This window comes from Ips typographus, linkage group LG2, assembly GCF_016097725.1.
Source record: "Ips typographus isolate SLU linkage group LG2, UJ_Ityp_2.0, whole genome shotgun sequence".
Classification (NCBI taxonomy): domain Eukaryota; kingdom Metazoa; phylum Arthropoda; class Insecta; order Coleoptera; family Curculionidae; genus Ips; species Ips typographus.
In genome coordinates this window covers 20007897-20032780 of record NC_138423.1, presented here as the reverse complement: position 1 = coordinate 20032780, position 24884 = coordinate 20007897, and the positions used below count along the sequence as shown (strand labels likewise).

The 24884-nt window shown below is 34.1% G+C and overlaps 2 protein-coding genes across 3 annotated transcripts in view; one reads left to right on the top strand and one right to left on the bottom strand.

Annotated features, from left to right (window-relative positions):
- The window catches only part of sima (HIF-1 transcription factor component sima), a 42883-nt gene that overhangs the window by 15702 nt on the left and 2297 nt on the right, over positions 1 to 24884 (bottom strand). Inside the window, exons 1-7 of one of the 2 annotated variants that reach the window (XM_081972352.1) lie at positions 17568 to 17974; positions 16636 to 16823; positions 16412 to 16566; positions 16095 to 16277; positions 15857 to 16047; positions 14292 to 14398; positions 10960 to 11104 (exon numbers count right to left, since the gene is read on the bottom strand). In XM_081972352.1, coding sequence (XP_081828478.1) covers positions 10960 to 11104; positions 14292 to 14398; positions 15857 to 16047; positions 16095 to 16277; positions 16412 to 16566; positions 16636 to 16823; positions 17568 to 17914 — 1316 coding nt within the window. In that variant the 5' untranslated portion in view covers positions 17915 to 17974. Of the gene's footprint in view, positions 1 to 10959; positions 11105 to 14291; positions 14399 to 15856; positions 16048 to 16094; positions 16278 to 16411; positions 16567 to 16635; positions 16824 to 17567; positions 17975 to 24884 lie in introns of those variants that run through there. The other variant, XM_081972353.1, reaches the window with a different exon arrangement.
- LOC145724223 (uncharacterized) lies at positions 13007 to 14252 on the top strand. Its single transcript, XM_081972374.1, has 3 exons — positions 13007 to 13411; positions 13500 to 13779; positions 13827 to 14252. Exons 1-3 carry the CDS (start codon positions 13292 to 13294, stop codon positions 14066 to 14068), a joined length of 642 nt encoding a protein of 213 aa, XP_081828500.1. The 5' UTR covers positions 13007 to 13291; the 3' UTR covers positions 14069 to 14252.

Genomic DNA, 24884 nt, shown 5'->3' with positions numbered 1-24884 from the left:
GAATAATCTCCGCAGCAGTTATGACTGCACGTGATTAAATAATCACACTCTAGCCATTGTGCATAGAAGAGTTTCGTCCAAGGTACTTCATATTCCATATCCCAATGCTTCGTTTAAAGTCAAGTAGAGCGTGCGACAAGTGAAAATTATCATTTAGACATAATTCGATAGCACGATAAGAGACTTGTCTGAAAAAAATAGTAAGTGGTGTATCTGGTTACTTTAAAACGTGTTCTGTTAAGTACACATGAATTCCGTTTGTAACAGTCAGTTGCATTGTACTAGAGTCCAATTTAAATTTCAGTTTGTATTGAAAATGACTGCGTCATAACTTCGTCAGGTTGTATTTACATACATGTTGGATATAGACAATTAATGGTAAAAAATGTAGACAGAAAAGTTTGTTCTTGAATATTTCAAAAGAACAAACAACAAATTCAAATTTAAAAAAAGTTATTAAAAGAACATTACATTAAGTAACTTTAAGACTAAAAAAATTGAAAAAGTGAATTTCGTGTAATACTGCTGACAGCCAGTAATAAGACCGTCTATTAAGTCTCGTGGGACTTTTCAATTACATTAACTTTCGTTTGCCTTGGCAATAATATTTTATTCCCGCCTATTTAAAGTACTTTAGTAGGCCCCTAATCTACTCCAGATTATTGATCTACCAGCAGTCTTAAATTAAGCTGTTTTGAAAATTAGTAAATCACTGTGAAACTGAAATTGAAAACACAGACAGACATTTTATTTATTTCCAGTGGTTTTAATGATCGTCATCCATCCCGGTCAATATTTCAATAATACGTTACCCGTCTAAGGAAAGTGCTTATTTTTAGAAATACTTTGTATTGAACTCGACGTGAATAATTTAATGTCGTGAACGGTTTGGAGAAATAGAAAGTAATTAAAAACCACGTGGCAAATAATTACTTCATGCCAATGTTGATATCGTATTACTACAGTAATTGAATTGGGCAAGGAGAGTGGGAACATTTGCGAAATTGCAATTAGGTCAATATGCGAAAACACCAGTCAACGACCAATTCATAACTCGTAAATTAAACAATATAGGCTACTTAAATTTAAGCATGTTAAGACAGTTTTAGTTACACCGATGAAATTGACATTTTATGTGTTGAACTCAAGATGTTAACAAGAAAAATAATTTAAACAAATTAGGCGCTACAGGACATTTCTGCAAAACTGATAATAATTCCAGGTTTTTAGCGCAGTTGTGTTCCTATCGTGTAGCCCAAACTCGACCTTTGACATTTAGAAGCAACTGGAGCACAGCTCGCAGGAATAATAGGACTTAACGTCAACGATTTCCTCAGAAACGTTACCGCTGCACTGATTAAGTGTTATCCTGCCTGATCTAGTTTGAATTACCACATGAAATTTTCACTGAACCATTTAGAAATCCTCTATCACATTAAAGCTACTAGCAACAAAACCTCTTTAGGGATAATTAAATAACGACTATGCTTTTATCTGTCCGCAATTTCATACAGTCCACTAAAACCCAATTTGCTAGCATTCAACTCTTTATTTTTCGGTACTTGCCAAACTTAAAATAAACTCTTTTAAAGTCCTAACTCATCCAACGAAATTGGTTGGATTTACACGAGAAAGTTTTACAGCCAGGTCTACTTCATCCGGAAATTATAAGAGAAAACGTGGGGATTTTCATGCAAACAAAAAAGGGTTTAAAATGTAGGAAATCTTAAAACCCCAAGTGGCTAGAATCTGTGTTTTTGAAGGTTCATTTCCTTGGTGATTGATTGCTACTTGTTCTAGCTAAGAAGAATTAATTATTTTTTGTTTATGAAATGCAATTTAAACCAGTATTAGATCTGAAAGTTTCAATTTATCGTTAAAATAACTTCATTGTCAAGGGACATTTGTAGCTTTTTGTTGGAAAGGTAACGGTGACAGTAATAAATCTTTTCCGGATGGATTTGAATTCAACAGGTTATGTGGTTATACTGGTAGAGTTTTTTGTTATTTATCTCTCAAAAAAATGAATAATTTGTCAGGTTCTCTAAGAGACAATACTATATTGAATGTCTAAGACAAGTCAAAAATTCTGGAACAGAATGTAGTTTTATGCTAGTTAATAAATTGCATAATACTTTTTGAATTGTTCTTCCAGTAAATGTATCACTTTTGCTTTTCTGGCATCTTTCAGTTAACAAACAAGTTTCGATCTTTTCGATCGCCATCAGCAAAATCCAATTTTAAGTCAACCCAAAACTATTTCTTCGGCAGTGCCAAAACATTTACAGCTGTTCCCTCCCACGCTATAATAAAACCGCGTGTCGAAGGGGGTGGATGAGGGTGCACCGCCTGTTTTGGCGCTTAGACTGTTCCTTCGGTTACAGATTAGCCAACGTCAAGGTCAAGGCACGTGCGCGCTCAATAATGGCGTCTTCAGATATGCCAGTTTGCCAGAGTTCGCAAAATTTTTTGAACATCAATGAAAATGATATAGAAATCGAAGTATGATGATACTAGAATCGATAAGTTCTCACATATTTCCGGCATCCTAAATACGCTTTAATGAACAAAATATTGCGTAAATTTATGAAAACCATTATAAAATTAGTTCAAGGTTTCCATCACCGTCACAGTCATACACACAAAACTAATTTTCAGTTATAGGGCACATCAAAGCATACGAACGGCAAAGGCTCTTGGTGTTGCAGTAATGAAGTTATATGACCAAATAAAAGAACGAGAACTTTCACATATTCCCTAGGGAAGCCAGTGCTTTTTCTGCGCAAAAAAAAAAAGCAACATCTGACTCATCCCCATCTCTAAGTCACGTGTTTCACACAGTTTAATTAAAGTTCGGTTTCAATAGTAACTAGTTTCCATTGTGAACTTTAGATTGTAGTATTAACGAGGCAAATGTCAAGGGTCGAATCGAAAAGCCTGGAAGGAAAATTCCTTTTGCCTTCTTTTGGCTTGCCAAAATTTCATGCGAGGCACTTCATTTTTCACGAAGCGAGAAGTTTAATCCCTTCTTAATAAGAAGTGATAAGAAAGTTTAATTTGCAAACTGCGAAAAAAGTTAAAGGAGAAGCTTGCTCATTAAGTAGAGAAATCTAAATATTTTTTGTTCAGCAAATTAAATTTATGATTTACAAACTTAAAAAATTAGTTATGTCTTTTCAACCACAACTCTGTAAAGTTCATATTTTTCCAAATTCAAATTTTCAAACCATGATTTCTTCTCATCCTACCAGAACGAGACGAAGTAGATAATTTAGGCTAAAAATCAGTAAAACAAATTTGTGAAAGCTATTTCTGAAATTCATTCATTCAAGTTTGCTTTGATCCTTTGTACAACCGTTGAATTTATAAAAGACTGCACAAACTAAAGCGGTTGGAGTAACTTTAATCAGTCCTCCTAGTTCTTATTAGTATTTGAATTGTACCAATGCAAATAATGAGCTTAAATCTAAAAAAGTAAATGAAATCGAAAGCTGCTGTAAACTATAGCGATATGCAGTTTTAATCCTTTTAAACGAGCAATTCAATGTCGTCGAAACGATCATTATCAAACGCGTACAACAATTTAAAGGTAATGAAGCTAGTTGAAAACAAAGCAAAGCAAATAGATGCCATGTGACGCAGGAGCTCAGCCCACAAACAACTCATCGTACTTATATAATGCTTATAAAATTGACGCAAAATTTAATACAGTCTGTTCCAATCGAGATAATAATAATTTCAGTAAGCAATGCTCGAAGCTTACAAATGTACTGTATTAAAAAGGATCGCGAGAATGTTGGAAGTTTTTGAGTCACAACTTACTAAACGTAAATTAATTGCAATGTAGGAAAACACGTCTGACTTGTAATGAACTATATCACCAGCTACATTTTGTTGTGTTGATAGTTAAGGCTTTGAAAATAAAAAAAAAAACAGGAAACTATTTTCAATAATGTACGATCGCGTATAAAAATAAAAGTGAATATCCAGATGGAGTTTGTTAGTAGAATTCACTTTCGTACACTAAGCCAAGTTCGCAAATTAATGCATAAAAATAGCGTAAACACTCTTACTATAACAAATATTTAATAATTATTTTATTTACCTTTCTACGGCACAGTAAACCTTCACCTTAGACCTTCGTGTTTGCAATTTAATTAAGTTTCTAATTCAGATATGAATAAAATAGTAATAGGTAGGTAATTACTTATGGGTACCTAACTAATAATACTAAAAGCTATGAGTTATGACTCTCAGAGAAAATGTAGTAGTAGACTGATTTAAGGCTACCCTCCAATCTATAATAATATTAAGTTCACTTTGTAACTGGATAAGCACTGTAACATCAAACTATTAAATAGCCCAATTAGCAATTCAGTTTAGATAAGAAGCCTCGTTTGCATAACTAGCTATCCCTAAGGAACGAATAATTGCTCGATAGCTGGGAAAATAAATGGATTCGCGATATGACATAAAGGCCGACTAAACATCCATTAGTAAAATCGACTGGATGATTGCCAGACACAACAAGTTGTACGTGCTGCTGAAGTTAAGAAGTTTTTAAAGTATAAATAGTACGAAGGTTCTGGCAAGCATTCACCCTCTTAAAACTCAAGTAATCACATTGAGATACTTCTGATTATAACAAAAAAAAAAACAAAAAAACATAGCGTAACGTTACCTGACTCTAACAAATAAAAATAGAAAAAAGTTAACCTCAAACAATCAGCCCCTCTCTACCAAAGAAACTCTACTAACTTTCACGTTCGAGCGACACTTTCCATTAAAATCACTGACTAAAAAGACAAGCAAACATTAGGTTAGTCACATCCGGATGACTGTCAGCTGATGAAGACTTCCTCACATCACCATTTCGGTGTGTCTGGCAAACTGGAGGGGTTGTGCTCATGACTAACGGAAACTCGCGAACTGGAACGTTTGAAAGTGAAACTGGCGGGCTGATTCCCAGTGGCGGTTTGAGCGATGAAACTTCCACGCATCGTAAAAGGGTGATACAGGGGGATGATTGAAAGTTGATATTTTGTTTAAACGATGTCCGAGTGAGTGTTTAATACAATACGAGAAAAAGCTTCCTTAAAAACATTATTCTACAGTCAAATGTATTCTTTCTTATGCGAGTTCTTATCTAACAAAAAATATCAGAAGAATATAAGTCTGGTCATCCTGTAGGTGAAGTAAACGTATTATTACAAAATTTCTTACAGTTCCATCATCTATCAGACTTTGATCATCATTCAGATGGTCTTGCAAACAGATTAATAACAACCAATCTCATTTTAAGTAGATCCTGACGTTTCATCTTAGCTTAGTAAACTGAAAGGCTAACAAAGCTATTTTTCCACCACTTGAAACACCCTAATTCTGAACCACCCTCGTAAATGCAAATACATATTCCCTCCCTTTTGGCCGACCTTGGGGAGGGATAAACCCAACGTTGCCGGAACAAAACCTACAGGAAACCGGATAAAAAGCCGGCAAGTTATTTATGAATGAAACGCGTATTCCCCAATATACATAAACATTCAATGGAAAGTCGTTTTTTTCAAACCAAATCAAACGTTGGAAAATTGCTTTACACTCCAGATTCTGGTTTTGGATCAATTTGTACGACTGAACAAAAATATATTTTTATTAGATTAAACAAAGGACCAGTTCATCGACTCGGGACCCGAAAGAAAACAGATACGTGGCAGACTTAAAGGGACCTCTCTGTTTTATGGTCCTCCTTTCTGGAACTATAAAGAAAACGTATCATCTTTTATCGGATTACCCCAGCTAGAGGTCAAAATACTGGGAATGGTCTACGAAGACAGATGAAACAAAGGAGATAATTTGAAATGTTGATAAGTTGTGTCCAGAAGTCTTTATTGAAGTCATTAAATAATGTTTAACAAAAGATGATTTGTGGTTGGAAAAAAAACTGCAAACATTTTAACACGGTTCATTGTACCTACCGACTTTCTAACTATGCCACCTGAATATCTAATTACTATGGGAAAAGTTCCTTAACTGCTACACAACCCTCACAGTTAAATTTACATTTTCTTTCAGTTTAATTTGCTTCCATCAGTGGCTTTAAGTAGTCAAATTAAGCTTTGTGATCAAACTGTATAATAAGATATGCCAAGGGTTTTTCAGCAAATTTTATTAATGCACACATTATCAAGAATAATCATCACATAAGTCATTAACCACGGCTATGCGCTACCGAAAACGTTACCGGCATGCTAATTTGCACGCTACTTTATGCAAATCCAATTACGAAACGCGCAAACATTTAAATCACATTCACACAACATTAAAGAATTGGAGGGTGTTAATTTTTTTATTTATTGTACGCAGACGCGCTTGGAAATTCCTTTGGCGAGTCGAATTAGTCTTGAAAGGAATTTTCAATTTTGCTTGTCAACGCGAGCAAAAGCAAAAATATAGGGGACCTTACAGGCGAATGTCGTGTGTCATTCAGAAAGAATGACTGACATAAATAAAAAAATCTCCAGTTTTTACAACTAGTTTGGACACAAGCGCTCTTTGTGAATATAGGATTTAAAATCACAGCAGTGAAGAATTTTAATACCGACGAATCGAAAATAGATTATACTGTCGATCCAAATAATCCACTTAGGTCAGGGTTTTGGCGCAAAAGGATTTGTTGCTCTGAACTTTAACATCCACACACATATTGAGGTGGACAAAACATTCAAAAGATCATCGATCTATAAACGAGATGTTATCTCCCAAACAAATCGTTAACTTTATTATAATATATCTCATACGCTCTAATTTGCAGGATAAACCACATTTAAGGAAAACATCCCCTTTGTTCTAGAACAATATAACGACCGGGCTATTACAAACTCTAAATCTAAGTCATGTGGAAAATTGTTATTTACGATAAGAAAGAAAATTGCGGCAACAGGCTTCCTATTTTTTTTGCCACAAATAGTGACAGCGTGTTTTTATCTTTTGCTGTTAGGGAATTACAACAGACACACTACATACCCAAGACTACTGAATGTAAATTAGTCAAAGTCATTTCTGCATTATAATCTAGACAAGTTTGTTCCCATTTGGTTATTGAAAAAAAAATGACTTTGTTATCTTGTGTGGAGGAATAGTGGTAATTTATGGCTTCTCTATTAGAAAAACTCTCTATTCTAAAACCCATTGGTAAATATGTTCTTCAGTTCAAACTGGTTTGAAGATGTAATCTAGCACTGAAATTATTTATTTAATTTTAAAAAATAATCTTTAGAACACAATACAAAAGTTGCTTATTTTTAATAAAGTGTTTCTTGATGTGCAAAGTTTTTGAAGTGAGTTTCTAAAATATCAAATTAGATTTTCATAACACACAACTTTCGTGTGTGCTATTATCGTCAAAAGTTTCGTATTTACGACGGCCCAGTTGGGTAAAACGACCACTAAACTATTGCGAAAGTAATACATTCGACAGCGAGAAAATCCCAATCAATACTGGGGCGCTCAATTGCATACTGTTACAACACGTTCAGAAATATTGCATAACTGAAATAATCTTACAGTTTCATGAATGACCTCACGTAGCCACACCGTGGTTGACTCGTTTTTCGAGTGAAATGGGAATGTGTTCACGGTCACGGACTCTAGACATACGAGGCGAGACACACCCACGAAACGTTTTGTAATAGTTTGTAATGCTATACCTACCTGCGGAAGCTAGTGGAACCACATCTTTTAACGATCGACTTGCGATATCTTGCAGACATGTTATGAAATGTTAGGTCAGTAACTCCTTAAGACTTTGCAGCTACATGATTTTGCTGTATGTAGTTGTTTGACACAATGTTCAGACATTAACACTCAGGAGTTGTACCTAACTAGATTAAGTCAAGCTTGTAAATTATCAGTGGTTCAACCTGAACCACTCCCTTTTTAATGTCCAACCCTAAGGTGAACGATTTATGCTAGTCAGCTAAATATGTTGGATACCAGGTAGACAGGTAGAAAGTCAATTCAAATAATTGTAAAGCAAAGAATGAATGATGAAGAGATTGGCTACTTAGGTCGATGAACTTCCATCATTTTAAAGTGGCCAGTAAAGTTTACATGCCATACATTCAATGTCAAGATTTGATGAGACAAAATCATCAAATCCTTCACATCTCGTTTATTTAATATGATTAATGTCATCCTTTATTAAAAATTCTATTTACTTCTACTCGAAACTGTCGTGTTGGATAAAACTTTCATTATTTTATAGCGTATTTACTACTGGAAAAAACTTCCTATGTTTAGAAAGTTGGTATCATGCCACGCGATATTTATTGAGGGCTCTACGTGAACTCAATATTGATAGTGTTCGTGACATGCTACATAAAGTTCAAACTTAAAGATCCATTTTTTATATTCCTACAAACATACAACCTTTTCAAAATTCTCATCTGCTTTGTGTTGTTGAATATGTCCGCAAACTTTCGATTTCATTTAGATCATTGACTTGATAAATTGGTAAACTTTTTATTTGCGCCGATTGCCTCGACCGAAATAGGAAGAAGCAAGAATTTCCATTCCCTGACAATTTGATTCAATGAAAAAACGTTTAAATTTGAATTAAATTCCTTTAAGAGGGACAAAAAAAGCAGTTTTTATTTGCAGTCTAAAAATACAGTCAACGCTGTTTCTGGAATTAATTATTTTTGCGAGTGTGATTGGTTTATAGTGTTTATACCAAGTCTGGCCTTACCAGGTGTCACATTCTTATGGTGTTAATTGAATATTTATGAATTTGTTTGTTTTGAAATAATCTAAAATGCATTCAGAATAGTTATTTGGTATTCTTCATGGTGGGAATTGTCAAAATGATGCCCTACCCTGATAAAAGGTGTAAATACCTTTTTGTTAATAGCACGTGTCTTAACGCGCCCAAGAACTTAAACAACAAAGAACGCCAGCAACGTTTTGAAAAAGCTAGGAGAAACTAGAACAACATGAAAAATATAACAATAGTTGTTGCAAAATATTGTTGCTGGGACGTTTAAGTCAACTGAATATATCAAGCCAAGCAAAAATATTATCGAGGTTAAATGTCATGTGTGGGTAATACCATAAATAAAGTGTTCATAGGCCGAATCTTGGCCCTTAATCTTACGTTGCGTGTTTCCCAATCCTTAAGGGCATAGATGGAATGAGTTTGGCTTTATAGGCTTTTTATCAACAGCGCCGTATAAAATTGTACCGCTCACAGTCAGCAAAGGGAAAAAAGTTTACCAGAAAAACAATTATGTCAGGAATGTCAGTGACTGAAATTTGATAACATAACTACAAAGAAGCTAGAAAGGAAACTCTACTAACACTGTTCGTATCAAACTAAATATGAACCTACCCTAGCTCGTTTAAATCAATTAACCCCTATCGGCACGTACAAGCCCTGCTAAATTGGAGGCTTGAACGGTTATTTTAACGTGTTGTAACAGGTGAATTACCATATTATCACAACAAAATGAACTCGGTTAAAGCTAGAGCTAATTATCATTTAATGTATTAAGGAGCTCTAGATAGGATAAATCATTTACGGTCCCTATTAACTGGAGAAGTTACAACAGACAGCCAAAGTCACTCTACATTAAAGAAAAACCCTTTCAAGCATAAAGCAGTAAGAAAATAAAACCTTCTTCAAACGACACCGTTAAAAAAGAATATATTGGGAAGAGGGATGGAAGCTACCAAGACAAAATTACAATTTCATGCCCGCGTTTGTGGTTAATGACCTGCGAATCTTGGAGAAACGTTCCGAAACCTGCTTTAATCCGAATATTTTTAAACTGATATAAAAGCTTAATATTTATAGCTGAACTGAGTTGACTTGTTTATATTTTTCGTTGCCCGAAATAAAAGAAATTAACAATAAAATTGAAACATTATTACCAAAACAATGGCCACGTGTCTTTGGAAAGCTTTTATTGTTTTGGTCAACCACCTATTGGAGAAGACCACCTATTTAACAACTAACGTTTACATCTATAAGGAGTTAATATTGTAATTTTACTATTTTCAAACAAGAACATGTAAGTTTAGTAAAACAATTTAAACAGTTCCACCACAGGCAATTAATGAAAATATAATGTCGCTCCAATTCAGAGCAACCAAATTAGAGCATATTTATTAAAGCCCACGTTCATTCAGATTGCCAATTTATTAATTGCATGCAACAACCAACTGGTATCGTATACATGACGTCTGTGTTAAATACTTCACTTAATCATAATCACGTGTTCAACGTCAAAAGTTTTGCACGTCAATGTTTAGTAAAATATTCCCATCCTTCACATGACAATTTGCCACGTGCAATAGCGAAGAACTACCCACGGAAGTAAGAGTGCCAAGATAAGCCGTAAATTCACTTTCAAACTTGTTTTGCGTGTGTCGCTGTTGGCAACGACCGAGTACAATAACAAAATACGAACGTAAACACTAGAAAATTTGTTGTTTTTAACATATTGGCGTAACCCTAATTAATTCAGTGATAACCCGTAATATTGATTTTCAAACGCTTTGAGTGCTTTCAGTAACCATTTCAATATACAGGAAAAAAGCTGAAAGCAGAAATTGGCGAACCATAAAAGCTAGACAGACCAATTTGACTTTTCAACCAAACAGAAATTTTACGAGAAATAAACTATAAAAATGATGAATAGGTTCGCCAATATAAAGCTAAAGAGAACCACAATCGACGTCAAACAACTCAACCAAGTTTTACAGCTTTCCAAGCATAGAAATTTCACGAATCACGTTTGCAGAAGAACCCAACCACACAGCCAGAATCCCGTATTATGCAAATTCATTTAATAACGAAAAGTGGTTACAAAAACTTCCATTTATAAAATTAAATTCGTTCAAAACCAAATAGCAGTTGCTCAACGTCGGTTAAAGTTTCTTTTGTCAAAAAAAATCACTTACCTTATGACGTAATTCACGCAAACGACGCTTTGGGGTTTTTGCATTTTGTCCATGATCAGGGTGGCCTGAGTGACCACCCACACGTAACCACCAGTTTTGGCCAGAAATCTGTAACGGTTGGTTTCGCACTGTCCTTTTGAGAATACTAGAAAAATAAATAAGGTAATAATCATAAATTCTTAATTCAAATACGTTATATTCATTAGAGCAATCAAGTACAGTTATGATCAAGACAAAAATTACTTTCTCGTACATGTTAAGTTCAGACAGTGCTACATACAGTTTGTTTTCTTTCTAAGAAACGCGCTTTTACTTGATATTTCACAATTTTCATTGAAACAAGCTCTTACTACCACTTTACCATCTTTTAGCCAAATTGAAAAGCTTCCAACCATGTGATGCGACAAACTCTGGATTAAAATGTCTTAACCAATTAAGTTCTAAAATTGCGGTAACAACTTCTAGTTGCAGACAAATGAATTGCGGTGCGGTTCAGCTTCGAACTGCCTAAGAGCAGAACGAACACATTTAAAAGGACTGTCGTAAATCTGACAATTGCTTTTTGCTCCCCTTTTCCCTTGGGATAAAATGGCAAAACTGATGACAAACCGGAGCCGAGAGATTCCATTTTCCAAATTTGATATCTCGATTCAGTAAAATTTTATGCCTTATACGGAGCACGGACCGGTGACAATGATTTTTTTTTCACTCAATTTAAAAGGAACGTGAAGATGATATGAACCAGGCAGACATAGTCTTCTGAAAACTATTCTATATTTATATTTTGCTTTCGGATATAACATAAATCACTTTAATAGGAAAAGTTTAGCGTGCTTTTATATGATTTTTATGTTAGACGCCCAGTTTTATAACCGTTTTATTTCATGTCACCAACATATTTACGGCTTACAAAATTCCCACAACGTTGCTTTAATACACTTTCGTTCAATCCCTACGTTAATATTTTTCAGAAATTCTGCTAAGGTATGCGTATTACTGTATTAACAACTTGACTGATTTAATTGTTAGGATAAAACACACTCGAGTGGAGCCTGAAAAGACAAAGCCCCATTTTCCGGATATTCGCCCAGATCGAGTGCAATTTTCTCGATAGCGCCGGTTTTATTACCGTCCGCTCTACGCTGGGGAAGCTTTGTTCCTAACTTCACGTTGTTGCCGTTCCTTCGCAACTTTAACAGTCAAATATTTGGAAAACTTTGTGGTTTGCTAAAAAATATTCCAGAGGAAAGACCAATAAAAAACACATTTCAAGAAGAACTTCTCAATAATCAATCAAAAAGCATTCGAGCAATCATAGAAGCATTCGTCATGCGAGATCAAATTTATCTGTTACCTAGCCAGTCGAGTTGCAATCTACTGGCAGTAAAACTGAAAAATTGTTTGCCTTCAGAAGAAAATAAAATGTGAGGGACAGTCGGTCCTTAACCGGATAAAATGCGATCGGAATTATGATTAATTTCTTTCGAAGGGAAACGCAGCAAAAATAGAAATTGCGAAAGCAGAGCCGGCATTCATCTGTCAATATTAATTCAAAACTTTGACTGGACAGAAATATATAAAGTTGCTCAAAAAGTAGAAACATTTCATGTCCAATAAAAGAGTAAAGACGCATCTATCAAACTTAATACACTCAATAAAAAGAAAATTGATAACTATCCAAGTTAGTAAATTTGAATTTGCTGGTAAATGAAATTAGTACTGGTTCTTTCGTCTTATCGTCGATTTCATAGAGAAAATTTTAAAATGTTGTTTGCTATCGAACATCTTGTGTTGCAAAAACATATTTGATAATCTCCAAAACAGAGCCATAACTTCAGTCACTCTATTGTGTGTTTCCTGAGTTTATTTACAATCAATAACTTTTAACACAAATTAATCTAGTCTAATCAAGCACGTGCTAGTAAACATTATTCAGATTAATCTTTGTGCCATCAATATATCATCTCTTCAATAGATGACAAGTCAGATAAAATTTACTGGAAAAGCAACAAAAAACATCATATCGCTATACTCTGTTGATTCCATGAGCGTACGAAGCTTAATAAAAACAACAAAAAATTACATTTTGTTAAACCTGTATAAATGTGCTAAAAACCAAACCAGTTTCCATTAAAACAATAAAAGCTTTTATTCAATCAGGGGATTTAGGGCGATAATGCTGAAACGTAAATACAATAATAAATACGGACATATCGGCACTTTGCTAGTACCTAGTCTTATCAGGAACGCAAACACGGATCGAGTTTGAGATATCCAGAAGCTTTGATTAATAAATCACAACTGCAAGGTGTGACGAGTGTTTCGCGGCGAAATGGATTTGGTTTATTTTTTAACGGTGTCGATTCTAGTAAAGTTTACGATTTTGATCGATGTAAATGGGGATTGTTTGTTGTCAACGGAAGTTCTGCAACCACAACTAAGCACCACATTTGTAAGTAGTTTTTGAGCTGATCAAATTAGGAAAATTTAGAATAATAATAGAGAGTAGAATTCTAACGGTGTCTCTGTTTGTTTTTTAGTTGCAAGGATACTGGTTTGAACAACTATACATAAATAAAGCGATACAAAACGAATTATGTTCTCACATCCAAGTGAAATGTAACTCAAGCGCAGCGACTTGCAACATTCAGAACCAGAAATGGCAGTCGTACTATCTCATCATATTATGGAACGGAACAATATCCCAAATGACTGATGAAGTTCAGCTAAACGTTACCTCTAAAGCAATTACCTCGTATACTGTGAATTTAAAGTTTCACAATGATGCTTTGCTGATTTGGTCGTGTAACGACACGGAAAGTAAGTGACCATAATATCCACGAGCTAGTATTTTCAATGCTTTGCAGTACTGTTTGCCTCAACTTTGTTCCGGATGGAAAATAATAATGATATGACGAACATATGGGCCCAAGCCAACGCGAATATGGATTTTCCAGAAATAATTGAAAAAACTCCTGCTGGAGTGTGGAAGAAAGCCGATCCCACGTCATGTAGCCGAGGTAATCGTTACTCGGACAACACTATCTTATTTTATCTACTTTTGATACTGAATTTAAGTAAAATCGGGGTAAAATTTCTTTTTTACTGAATGACCTTTTGAAAATGGTTAATGTTCTGATAATAAGTATAACATTATAGTTTTATTGCAGTTAGGAGGTAAACTACATAATATCGTAATTGGTTTTAGATTTTTTACTAGTCAAGTCTTTTGGTTTGTAAACTTTTCCTGGAAATGTAACAAAAACTGTGCATAATAAAATCCTCTTCTACAAGTTGTGTTTAACATTGGAATTGTATCATAAATTACTTACAACACTTGTACGCCGATCCCATCGATTCCGTGTCCATGGCGTGATAGTATTCATACACCGACTTGCCAATTAAATCTTCTGAAGTGTAGCCCAAAGTATCCATCATACTGAAAAAAAATACTTTGAGCCAGTTGATTTAAAACGTACACATAAAGGAAGCAAGAAAAAATAGTGACTTAATTTTAAAAAAAATGGGAAAAAACTGGCTATTTTCTACATAAAACTGCCACTGCTACAATGGGGAAAAACTTGAGGGTAGGGAAGTTACTATCCGCATGTTTTAAGCATTATTTTTTTTATAGGTACTTGGGCAGAGCTGAGAATGTAGTGAAAGAGACACTATTAAAATAAACTATTGCGGTTAGGCCTCTCTATCAAACCTCTGAGTAATGATATATTATAAAAGTGGTGAAAAAACACGCAACATTCTCCACAATATATCTAATAGACCCTCAAACTGAGGTAAAAGCCAAAACGCCTGACATGTTTCGAGCATATAGATACTCATCTTCTTGTCTTTCGTCTTTCTAGACGGGGGAGACAGTGAGACCCAGGTTAAATTTAAAATTACAGTTAAAGCGCCAAACAAACCTATTTTGGAGAAAAATAAATTAAAACACTACACTATTGTTAAAATTAAAGGGCTACATTTGCCCTGGGTCGGGGTGACCCCCAAAGGAAAAACTACAGCCCTTGAACACAATCCCACTTATCGTATTTTGTCCTCTCTCTCACTGTCTTCCCCCTCTAGAAAGGCAGTCGGTGGTAGATTACCAAACTTTAAGCCTCTGAAGATGAACATCTATATGCTCGAAAATATCAGGCGTTTTGACTTTTACCTCAGTTTGAGGGTCTAAAGAATATATTGTGGAGAAGGTTGCGTGTTTTTTCATCACTTTTATGATTTCACCTCCACTGTGAGTAACATGGACTACTACTTCACCCCAATAATATATTAATCTAGCTTATTTTTTGTATATTATATGTATAATATAATATATTTAAAAAATGTGGGTTAGGTTGGTCTAATTTTCGATACCTCATCAAAACAAGCTTTTGCTTTTTTCTTCAAAAATTAGGGTCCATCCTACTACTATTATTGATGTTCCTCTCTTTATAGATTACAAAATTGAAGCTGAATTATCTTTGGTGAAATGATTAAAATACAGACTAACACTTAAATCAGAATATCTCGTAAACCTCGGCTCAAATCAACTTTTACCAGGTATTTTTTAGGTAAGATACGTTAGAGAATAAGAATTTTCAAAAGAAAGTACTTTTGACACTCTGTATCTGCGACACTTTTTAGACTAATAAGTTGTGGTTAGATTAGATCGTCATATTTCAGCATCAAGAACGTTGTGGGAGCATTTTCCGCACATTTTAGGGACACTCTGTACATATAGACGTCAATAATTTCTTATCGGTTATTATCATTAACTGAACTACTAAATAATGAAACTAAATAACGTTCTTGTACTTGTTCTAAAATTGGACACTTAAACCACAAAAACTACTTAGACTGAGTTACACAATTACGAAAACATTTTTTCCAACATACTTACAACTGATCGTCAGCATGCGTAAATTTCATATCCATGCTGTGTTTAGTCAAAAAAGTTTGACGTGGCAGTGGGGTGTCTATATTTGAAGGGTGTGGTATTGGCTGGCCCACTGCGACCAAACAACTATTCACTTTGCTCTTGTCTTCATCGTCCGAGTTGTCTTTTATTATATGTCCGGTGCAGTGAATCACCTAAAAACTGTTATTTAGAGAGTTTTAAAAACAGACTCAAAAAGTACCTTAAAAGTGGCTGATTTTAGATTTACTGAACGCCCTTTGCTAGTCAATGTGCACTTTAATCTGATAAAAATTGATTTGGGAGAGTCGCTGTCTTCCTGTGTTTTTGAACTGAGAACTTCCCGAATTTCTTCGTGGTCGCATGGATGACTGTACTCGTAAACATTCTGACCCAACAAGTCAATCTGAAAATGGTTTTTTAATGAAAATTTACAAGTTTCTTAATAATTAAACACCAACTAAGTAATTGTTTGCTTTTCTCATATGTATAATACAATAATTACTACTGCTGACGGTAATGGATTAAGTGAATGTTTACCTGTGTGATTCCTAAATAATCGCTGACATTTTCTGAGAGATAAACAAAATCACCTTCGGACGAGACAACGAGAATGAATCCGTCCAGGGATTTTAAAAACACCGATTCCTCTTTAAGAGTTTTGTTGATTTTTTCTTTTACTGGCATCATGGGAACTGAAAACAATTTTTGCACACGATTAGGACTCAACTACATTTGCAAAAACAAAATAATAAGTCACATACCTAGTTTGATCATTTCTCTAACTCGCAAGTAAGATATAGCCAGACGCATAATTGAGGCTTTGTCCAGCTGAGATATTTGCTCGGAAGTGACCGGCAGGGCATTTCCCAAATCTGTAAAAATTTCTGTTTCTCTGGATCGTCTGGAACGAGCAGCATCGCGAGACTTTTCTTTACGTTTTTCATTGTTCCTGAAACAATACACAAATTACTATAATATGTTTTAAAAAACACTAATAAATAAAAAAAATGTGTTACTAAGTCGAAAAATCTTAACATCCACTTCACAAACATGGTAGATGCGATAGAGAACTTAATTCTAAATTTGACGTATTTTTATCACAAAATAAACACATTGCACATCGATAAAACAAAAAAAAAATAGGAAAATTAAGTTGCCTGATTTAGAAGCATTCACTATATTGATTGGCAGACGAATCTAAAGTAGTTGACGGTTCAAGGCTGAATTTATAAGTGTTAGAGATTAGACTGTCCGGAAAAAAAAGTGACTATACATGGTGGATCGAAATTAGTTAATTATACTAGTGTCTCAAAACAGTACTTTTTTATGCTAAACAATGACTTTTTTACTTTTCCGAAATGGCCACAATGTCATTATTTGACGTAGAATCAAAGACTGACTCAGATGTATTTGTTGAAGGTAACATTGAAGATTTTGTGCAGCGGATAACTCTGATGATAGCTTTCTAAACTTTTCAAACTAACTAACTAGAATATGTATAATAATCAGACGCTAAACACTTTTTCGCCAAATCTCAGTAAAGTCAATGAGTTCCTTAAAAGATAATCGTGTTATTTAGTAGGATTAGCACACAATAACATCCATGAGCTAATCATCCACCAAAGAATCCCCCTAATTGAGAATCCATCATCGTATCACCAATCTCGACTTATCCTAGGTCGGTACTACTTACATAAAATCCTCAATATCCCCCATTTCCACAAATTGGCACGTGTTATAACAGCCGTTCGCGTAAAAACTATAGCAATGATTATAGTCATAGTCACTTTGAGTCTGACAGGGCAACGCTAGTTTTGCCAGTAGCCCTTGAGGACGGATTTTACCAGCATTTGCCGCGTCTTCGACAGCAACAGTTTCATCAGGAATTTGCCCGAAGTCTTGCCGACCGATTGGTACAGGGTGGTCAATAGTACCGCCGCACGGATACGACATTCGACAGGAAGCATTTTGAGAATCGACAAACTGACCGAGAAGTACGTAATCCGCCGTTGGGTACGAATCTTCAAGATCGGCACACATGGTTCGACTCCAGATGAAGCATAAGGATGATCTTGGAAAACGACTTAGCTAATTCTCAAAAGCTACTGTATGATTCCGAGTATCTGCTTTGAAGACTACGACATTTTTACTTGTTATCTTATCTTGTACATTTGTTTTTAAGTGTATTTCGTCTGATTTATGTGCACGATAGTGTAATAACTTCTATACTCTTGTTACATACATAGCAGAACAATTCAATAATTTTTGAATCTTCTATGTACAGAGTGAGCTTCTTACATATTGATAATGTAATTAGTTAGCGTAAAAGCGGTACTGTTGAAAAATTATAAGTTCAATTTGGAACATCTTTGGTTATTTAAAACAGTACCAGATCAAATCTATTCCGCTGCTCTAAAATCCTGAGACCATAATTTTTCAACGTGTCAACATTGACATTTAACACTAATTTTCAGTTTTCAGTCCTTTTTAGGGTTTTGAAATTCTTGTAGCAATGAAAAACGAAATTATGATGCCAATTTCGTAGCACAACATCAGGCAATTTTGTTGTAAAACTCAACTTTAACTCTTGCATGTTCATGAGATTAACATCTTCCGAAAATTTTCAGCAATTTGAACTTCTCTAGTTTGGTGTTGATGCTAGTTAACCAACAGTTTTAACTAATTAAGATTTTTCAAATCACTACAAATATTATCTTTAAGAAGGTTTATCATCTGGTGCTGCCAGCTAAAGAAGCTTGTGAAGCAACTTCTTTTACACGATTTAAAAAGGTAATTTTAGGTTAGGTTAGGGTACCTCATCACTTTAGATCTTTCTTTCCACTTTAGAATCCTACCAACTGATTCAAACTGTTTAATAATAATATTTCATTCAGATACGTTTTGGGTTTGACAGCTTCTTTAAGCTTGATTTTATTGCTTCTTTAGATTTGAAAAAAAAGCGTTATTAATCAATTTCATAAATAGTCCAATTTTTCAATCATTTTAAGCTTTGTCATTTAGTTGGTGTTCAAGTTTATAACTGTTCAATATTTCAAGAGTAAAACCAGGTTCTAGTACAAGTACATCTAAACAAAAACGCCATTTCAAAACTTTTCTAAATATCTTCTCAGCTAGTTATAGCTGAAAAATTTAATTAACACTAAAGCTCCTTAAACTCATTTAAGTTTAATATTGCCCATAGAAACGTTAAAAAAAATTAATTTTAAGCTCTTTCCAGCCTTTTTTAAGAATTTTCAGCCAATATTTTCTTCTCCTCTTCTTCTCTGGGTCTCCATTCCAGGATTCGTTTCTTTCATCGGTTGTCTTTAGTACGAACCACTTATCCAGCCCATCTCCACTTGGATTTTGTGATAAGTTTGAGAATATTGGCCACTGTTGTTCTGTTTAGAGTTCCACTGTGTATAAAAAAATTACCACCTGATAAGTTGAAATAAACATAGCTTTTTCACTGAGAGGACCTGATAGGGGGGAATGACGTGGATGCTAATCTCAATTCAAGTTGGTGGAAAGTACTTGACAAAATCTTCTAGACATAGTGCCAACATCTATGACATCTCAACAGTAAAAAATTTAATGTAGCTAAAAAAAACAGATAAAAAAGCCTGATATCAAAATATTATCTCTGGGTGAGACTAATTGAAAAATTACTTTAGACTTCTCGTTATTCTGAGAATTTCGTGAGTGGAGTAATTCCGTGACAGCTGACGATCAAAGTCTAAGGTGAAACAGGCAGGGTTATCTACAATCTTCAATTAAATTGATTGTTAGTTAGTATAGATTAAATGGCATGGGAAAATTTATTAGATTATTAGTTACTAGGTTGAACAAGTGCCAATATATTGAAACAGCTTTAAGAATATTAGCATAATGATATTAGTAAAGGACAATCAACATAAACACAAGTTTATCAGAGAATTTAAAACTGAATCCGAACCACTAACTGCTCTATCAAAGTTCAGTGGATCACGGCTAAAATCGAATTAAAAAATATTTAAACAATGTTATACACAAAGCATCATTAGCGTATTATCGTCTTCTGCTTTAATTGTAATGGCGCAAATTAGCAAATTTTATAAAACGAACACAATCATAATAATGATTACTAGATTTTTTTGCTAGCTTTTGACCTTGACTATCCAATTAAAATTTATAATATAGGGAGGCATACGTGACAGCACAAGAACCACAACAGTCCCTTTCAAAACTAAAAACGTATCGACATACGTCAATACAAGCATTGTAATAATGAGTAATTTGCGATAACCGATCCACCTCACGTTAATTTGCAAGTAATGTCGAACATAGTAATGAATACAACTCGGCATAATCGAAAATTGAATTGATTTACATTATCACTAATCCAGTTATCGTGACCACTTATTTCCGTTTACCGATTCAGACTCACGGAACTAATATGAACTAAACATTTGAAAGCATGAAAAATTTGAACAATAGTAAGTTACAGAAAAATTATTTTTTCAAAAACAGGTGTCTAATCTAACCTGACACCAAGGGCAAAGTCTGTTACTACAATGAACAAGACCTTGCAGTAGAACTTAAAGCAAAAAAAAAGATTATTGAGTATGATACATGAAATATAAAATACAAAATCAATAACAAATAAATAAAATTCCAATAACCTTTTGAAGTACTCGATAAAGGCCTGCGTCAAGTCGTACCATCATAATATTCAAACTAATAAACGCCCCATTAACTGATTAATTGATCAATTTAGCAAAATGTTAAACATTTTCCTTATTAGTAATCAAATTAAGTAGGCTCTCTATTGAGCTATTTAATAGTGTTTGCTTTCATTAAATAAACATTCCGATTGCTATACCACTAAAATCAAGGCGTAGACTACTAAACTTGTAACGGAATTTCACTGTTGACGTAATAAGGTTAAGGTTTTGAATATAGTATATACAGAGTGTTGTATGACACTTCACCTAATGGTCGTACTAGGTCAAACTATACTAAACACTTCCGTTATCAGACATTATTGCAAAACTTGGTTTTCATTTATAAAACCGCAGACTATCAAGGTCGGAAATACGCACACCACAATAACAATAAAAATAAAAAAAATTGTAAAAAATTTGCATTGTTCATAATGGAGACCGTTTCCTCAATTTGCTAGTCAATTTGCTACCGCACCTCCTGGACCAAACTGCATTTAAACCTTGAAAACCTAAGATTTTTCTAAAACTTTTCAATATGTTCCGCATGGTCTATTTAAACAGCGCGAAAGCAATCACGCAAATTTGGGTTAATCTGTAGCTGAGATCTGAATTGAAAACAGTTTGAAATCAAGGTAGTTAGCCACCATTCAACTAATTATGCGATTGTGGAGTTCAATGTTTTAGTCGCGAATTTTACGGTTAAACTAAATTCAAGGTATTGGGTGCAGTTTTTTTGTTGTAATTATCTAATTGATTTGAATAAAATTGCATTGACAATTTTTTTTACCTTCTGTGTGGGCTATTAATTCAATACTGCAAGTGGTGGATTAATAGGTTTGATGACAAGTTTATTTTTTATTATATTTTTTTATATTTTTCAGTCTTTTTGCAAAATTTTCAAAACACTTATGGGCTTTCATACCTACCTACCTCTAGAATTTCTGAATGAAAACTGATACCTGCAGCAAAACTATATTCTTAAATTAATCAGAATGTACACTTTCTCTTAGATCTTAAATACACTTCTCTCACATCAAACCATGATTCTTAAATCCCTCTATAATATTTATAAGGAAAGAAGTTAAATTCCTTGTAGGTAACTAATCCTAAGATTTGTCAAGATTGACTCCATTAACGGTTGTAAAGTTGAATTTGATGGCAGGTTATGCTCAGCATCTGCCTTTTATGGTTGTTTCCAATATTTTCTGAAGATTGGGTTAGTTAAGTACCTAATCAAGTAAGATAAATAAAGGATGAGTTTTGACTCCATCAAAAAGGTAGGTTCTTAACTCACTTCACTTATTTTAGTAGAAATATAGTATTCTCAAATTACCCATAAAATAAATACATGCTAAAAGGGTACAACCATAATCAGCTAGTTAAAATCAAGCTTTTAACCAGCTGAATACAATTAATCATCGAACATTCCTGTGATACAAAATACATTTCCTAAATGAATGATTGTAGTGAAATAGTTGATAATGGTTGTATAACGGACAATGCCTTCATATCGTACTGACGTAAATCACTAAAGAATCGAGTAGTTAACTGATGAATGACGTTACACCAGACGAAATCAATGTAAACCAATAAGAAGTAGGCAAATATAAGTGTAATCCTGTTAACTTTCAGGATTTAGGACAGCCCTCGGAATAGATTAGTCAATCCCAGGCTTACAAAACGAATTGAAAACAGGTGAAAGTGTTGAAAGTGTTCTCTGAGCCAAATTACATATAGGAAAATTCTAGAACAACATAGCTAATACTTTAAGATGCACATTTAAAACCACCAGTCAAAACATTGACATTGTTTACAAAAGACTGCTTTCTGTTTGAACTAGTGTAGTCCATGTTCCTGTGACATGACATTCATTCATGAAAATTGGGCAATTTATCTACAGATTGCATAATGCAAAAAAATCCAACTTATTTATTGACCAGTCTGGTAGTATCTTTCCTCTAATAAACCACCTAATTTTCGTTGGGAATACCTTGGGGCAGCGCATTCTATGGCATCAATTAACCGAAATCGAAACGATAAAGTCTGATAATTCGATGCAAAGCAACAACAAACACTCGTCAGACCTATTTAACAAATTAATATAACACTAATTTTAGAGAGTCGGATTGCATCTCACTCTGACACTATAATTAGTGTGCGTTGGTTAGACAAGGACGATAAGACGAAAAAAATCTGCTTTGTAAGTGGCCTCCAGAAATGATACGCAGTCGTTGAACTTGGTTTCGTAACGACTGGGACAGCGTGAATAATTTTTAAACGATGTTTGGGTGTTACTTTTTTTCGGTCATCTATGCACGTATTAAATCACTTTGATAGTTTATGTCCTCATTATGTCCCTGTTGAGTTTAGGTGTAGACTGGACATCCAAGACAAGGATGGTCAATTCATTATCCACGAATATTTGGAACGTTCTTTTAATGAAGGACCAAATGATGTTAAAACTGCTTAAAAAAATGCCTGAATATAAGATAAGGATTCGCTGAATACGCATTAGAAATAGTTTCAACACGACGGAGATCCTGCCCATTTTGGTTTGACTGTGCGCCAACAACTAGGTCAGAAATTTCTTCACTGAATGACCTGCGCCTTATCCTGAATTGAATTTTTCTATGAAGTATGATTATGGAAAAAGTCAAATCACTAAAACCTCCAGATTTAAATCCTTTTCCTAAATTCTCCAGGATAATTTTGATCTGATGCCTTGATTGGCAGTTCACTATAGGTAGGCACTTCTAGAAACATCATGTTGAAGTTTTCAGCAAAGTGAAAAATTGTGAATGTTTATTTATATCCTGGATGAAATATCAAAAAACATGTTTGCAAAAATCATTTCAGGATTTGTTTGTTGTTGATCCCACTAACTTTTTCACAAATGACATTGCTTGGTTGTATTTACTTCAGTCATCCTTGACCCAAATTTTGTTATTTGCTATACACAACAATGATTTTTTCCCCATTTGTTATTTAATGGAAAACACTTCTGTTGAAATTTATTGTAGGTAGTATCCAATGTTTTTGCATAAAATAGTCATTTTGTAGTTTAGAAGGTAACATAAAATATTTACAGATGTGGTAATTTTAATAAATTTTTCCACAAAAGAGATGTACCTAAGTCTAAAACTAACCAAGCAATAATAGGTACCTATAAAGTAAAGTCAATGTCAACGTAAATCCCTTAAATTTACGTCAGTACAAACATTTTAAGGTGGATGTAAACAAAACCTTCAATACCCACAAGTTTAATAGGGATTGTTAATGTAACCTCGATATTACAAATCCAGGAATAACATATGCAAACATTGTTAAAAGTGTAGTTTTGATTGTAGTTTAAATTCAGTGTCATATAAAATAAAAATACTTTGTAGGAATAAGAATCAGGATAGCTCAAACCACAAGAAGGGCAATGGGGCATTTTTAGACTTTTCTGTTATCTTTGGACTAAAATTTAAAAAACCACACCTGCCAACATATTTTGAGACCTAATATTTGCGAAGAGAGACCTACTCACTAATCACTGACAAAAACAACAAAGTCAAATTGGCATCCTCAACCAAATCAGCTTAACCTCAATTAGCAAGTTAAATTGCTAAATTCAAAACTGAAATAAAAACCTATTTACTGGTGCATTCAATGCCATTCTGATTATCCCTGACATCCTTACAGTTGACTTTAAAATTACTGCACATCCAGACTTAATATCATCTAAGCAAAATATTCAGCTGATTGTTATATTTTAAGCTGACCAACTTGACCTTGCAATTGTTCTGTTAATGCAAACCTGCACTAAACTAACTTAAACTAAAACATACCACTTTTTAACTTCAAAATGTGATAAGCGGTTTAACTCATTCAGAAGAAAGCTTTCTCTGGTGCTGGCAAAACTATTGAAAACACTCACATCAAACTGAACTTCATTTAAATGGGCAAAGTTATATGGAAAGTCCATTGTGTAAATTAAACCCTAAAAAATGTAGTTATTTGAAATACCACACCAGACTGTAGGACCGATTGACACCATAGATACTTAGAACGGAGCTTAGAACACTAATGAGTGGAGCTGATAGCAAGAATTGAAGCTCTTTTAAAAGCGATTCTAAATCAATTTTCGGCCACATAGATTAAATTCTGATAAAGAAGTCAGGCAAGTTACCACTACCAGCTTATAAAATCCTTACTTCAGTCAAAGTAGGTAATATAATGACTTTCATATTGGTTGGTTTTAGTGTTTTAGTAAGAATGTATAGATTTACAGTTAGCTGGTGACCTAGTTATTTAAGTAGGCAATT

What these genes read in the sequence shown, in the direction of transcription:
- LOC145724223 (XM_081972374.1), top strand. Translation starts at nt 13,292, where the DNA reads ATGGATTTGGTTTATTTTTTAACGGTGTCGATTCTAGTAAAGTTTACG. An exon ending in CACAACTAAGCACCACATTT is followed by an intron (nt 13,412 to 13,499) that starts GTAAGTAGTTTT and finishes TTTGTTTTTTAG; the next exon opens with TTGCAAGGATACTGGTTTGA. An exon ending in GTCGTGTAACGACACGGAAA is followed by an intron (nt 13,780 to 13,826) that starts GTAAGTGACCAT and finishes AATGCTTTGCAG; the next exon opens with TACTGTTTGCCTCAACTTTG.